The 2,250-nt window shown below is 42.6% G+C and overlaps 1 protein-coding gene across 1 annotated transcript; it reads right to left on the reverse strand.

The window, feature by feature from the left end:
* Window positions 1-323: 323 nt before the first annotated feature.
* On the reverse strand, window positions 324-1,903 carry LOC147863167 (chitinase 2-like). Its single transcript, XM_087321678.1, has one exon. The coding sequence runs from the start codon at window positions 1,787-1,789 to the stop codon at window positions 674-676; it is 1,116 nt and encodes a 371-aa protein (XP_087177804.1). The 5' UTR covers window positions 1,790-1,903; the 3' UTR covers window positions 324-673.
* Between the last annotated feature and the right edge of the window lie 347 nt (window positions 1,904-2,250).

Raw genomic sequence — 2,250 nt, forward strand, 5'->3', positions numbered from 1 at the left:
AATAAAGACATGGGCTTAAATTTTTTTGTATGAGCATTCTTCCCACCAAACACAATAACTTTCGCTTTAGCTTTTGAATTAAACAATAACATCATGTAGATGGGCAAGGATTTGGTCTTTATCCAAACAAAGCATAGAAATTAGAATCTTGAAGAGGAAAGTAGCATCTAAACTACGAAAGTGGGTTTTTACGCCATATTAATATTTATGTTCGTCATTTTGCATGCTTGACACTTATTTATCTAATTCTCCTTTCTTAATGAAATATGATACCCCTCTGACATCTTTCTTGTCTTGGATTTTTAAACTTGAGGAAGTGAAAAGAAAGGAAGGGGGATGATATTTCAAAATTATTTCTTCTCTTACAACCACCGTACAACCACTTGATACTTCCACATTTTCTTTTGTTTTTTATTTACGTCTACTTCAGGGCGATACTGTTGATTTGTTTTGGTTCACTCTAATTTGGTAGATATTTTATTTTGAGGAAGGAATGATGCAGTAGGTGCACGCGAAAGCAAAAGCTTGTTATTTATTTATAGAGTCAATGTTTAGGTCATGGATATTAGTAGGAGGTGGAAGGTACTGGTAGTAGAGAGTAGTAGGTCACTGACTACTAGGCATGCATATATGTATGTATGTATGTATGTATGTATGTATGTGAATTGGCTCACTAAGAGGCAAGCAAGGTTTGGGCTTGTTGCTCGTATTGGAATTTAGGTGAAGAGACGAAGGAGTCGTCAGCACTAAACACAAAGATGCCCGGGAGGAGAGCGGAGGATTTGAGTTGTTGGCATGCATCCAAGACTGTGGATGGGGAGGGCCCGACATTCCCTTCCGTACTAAAGCTCGCCAACACGTTGCCCCCGCCATACTTGGCTGCCGCAGTTTTGTAGTAGGTCACATACTGAGATGCGCTGGTGCTAGTGTCATACGTGTAGAATTGGAAATTCACATAGTCGATGATGCCACGGTGCTCATTCCAAAGGGCCTTGTAGAAGCTCTCCACTCCATCAAAGGGAGCAATGGACGCCGACGATATCACTCCATCTTGCTTCAGTTGTGTAATGAGCTGCCCTATGCATGTCGAGAACGTTGCCTCCGATGACATATCGAAGTGCTCGTAGTCGATGTCAATGCCATCTAGATGGTATAGCTGCACGAGATTCGTCAATGATGACACCGCGTTCGATACCCACGACGACACTGTGGTGGGCTGGAATTGGGCGAAATTGCCATTCACCGTGTCTCCTCCCAGGCTAACCATCACCTTCACATTCTTGTGTTGGGACTTGATCGCCAGCACTGCGTCGGGCGTGAGCTTCTGGTCATCCCAAAACACATTGAAATTCCCATTCGTAGACTTGCTTCCGTCGGCATTGTAGTCGATGGCGAACGAGAGAATGTAATGGAACTCGACACCATCGTTGATAGGCACATCGGAGAATGCAACATTGTTGAACTCGGCACCGATATACTCCCTGAAAAGCTTCCCATTTGTGGAGCCTGAGGTTGGAGATGGTGATGTGGGGCTCTCATCAGATGTTGGCTCAGATATGCACAGAGATTGCCCTATTTGTAGATCATCACAATCGACTCCTGGATTATAACTCTGTAGATCTGACAGAGAGATCCCATTGTCCTGTGCTATATCATAGCAAATATCTCCCGATTTCACTGTGTATGTTTTACAGGTCGTGGATGCACCCTCTGCCATGAGCCAGGAGGAATGCTTGGAGCAGCCTGACGAGGCCAACAGCAGCAGCAGCGTCACCAACAACAATTTCATGTGGGTAGTGGTGGTTTAGGGTTACTCTGAATCTACCTATAATGTTAGCAAGTAAGAAGCTCCTTCCACCCACCTACTACACAGGAATCAAGATCTGGAAACACTAGGCCCTTCTCCTTGTATATACATATACATACATACATACATACATATATATGTATATATGTATGTGTCGATTGCATTTGTGAAGAAGGTTGAATAAATCAACGAAGAAGAAGCCCCACATCATCGTTATCATCATCATCATCATAAAACACTTGAACAAACATAAAAAAGAAAAAGAAAAGAAGAAGACGGAATTCCATGCCATGGTAGGGTATGGTCCTAATATCCATGTATGGTATTTTCAACACGAACCCAAGAAAAACGAGTAAATCATTAAATGGCATTGTTTGACTTCCAATCCAAATGCTTGCAGGGGTCACTCAATCATTCAACTCTACTCGTGTGTGGTTAGGTGA

Source organism: Azolla caroliniana, unplaced genomic scaffold (genome assembly GCF_043228905.1).
Source record: "Azolla caroliniana isolate FFs.n. ecotype wild unplaced genomic scaffold, voAzoCaro1.0.p SCAF_6, whole genome shotgun sequence".
In the NCBI taxonomy this organism is placed as follows: domain Eukaryota; kingdom Viridiplantae; phylum Streptophyta; class Polypodiopsida; order Salviniales; family Salviniaceae; genus Azolla; species Azolla caroliniana.

Bases quoted from the DNA above. Each gene is read 5' to 3' on its own strand.
- LOC147863167 (XM_087321678.1), bottom strand. From the start codon at position 1,789: ATGAAATTGTTGTTGGTGACGCTGCTGCTGCTGTTGGCCTCGTCAGGC.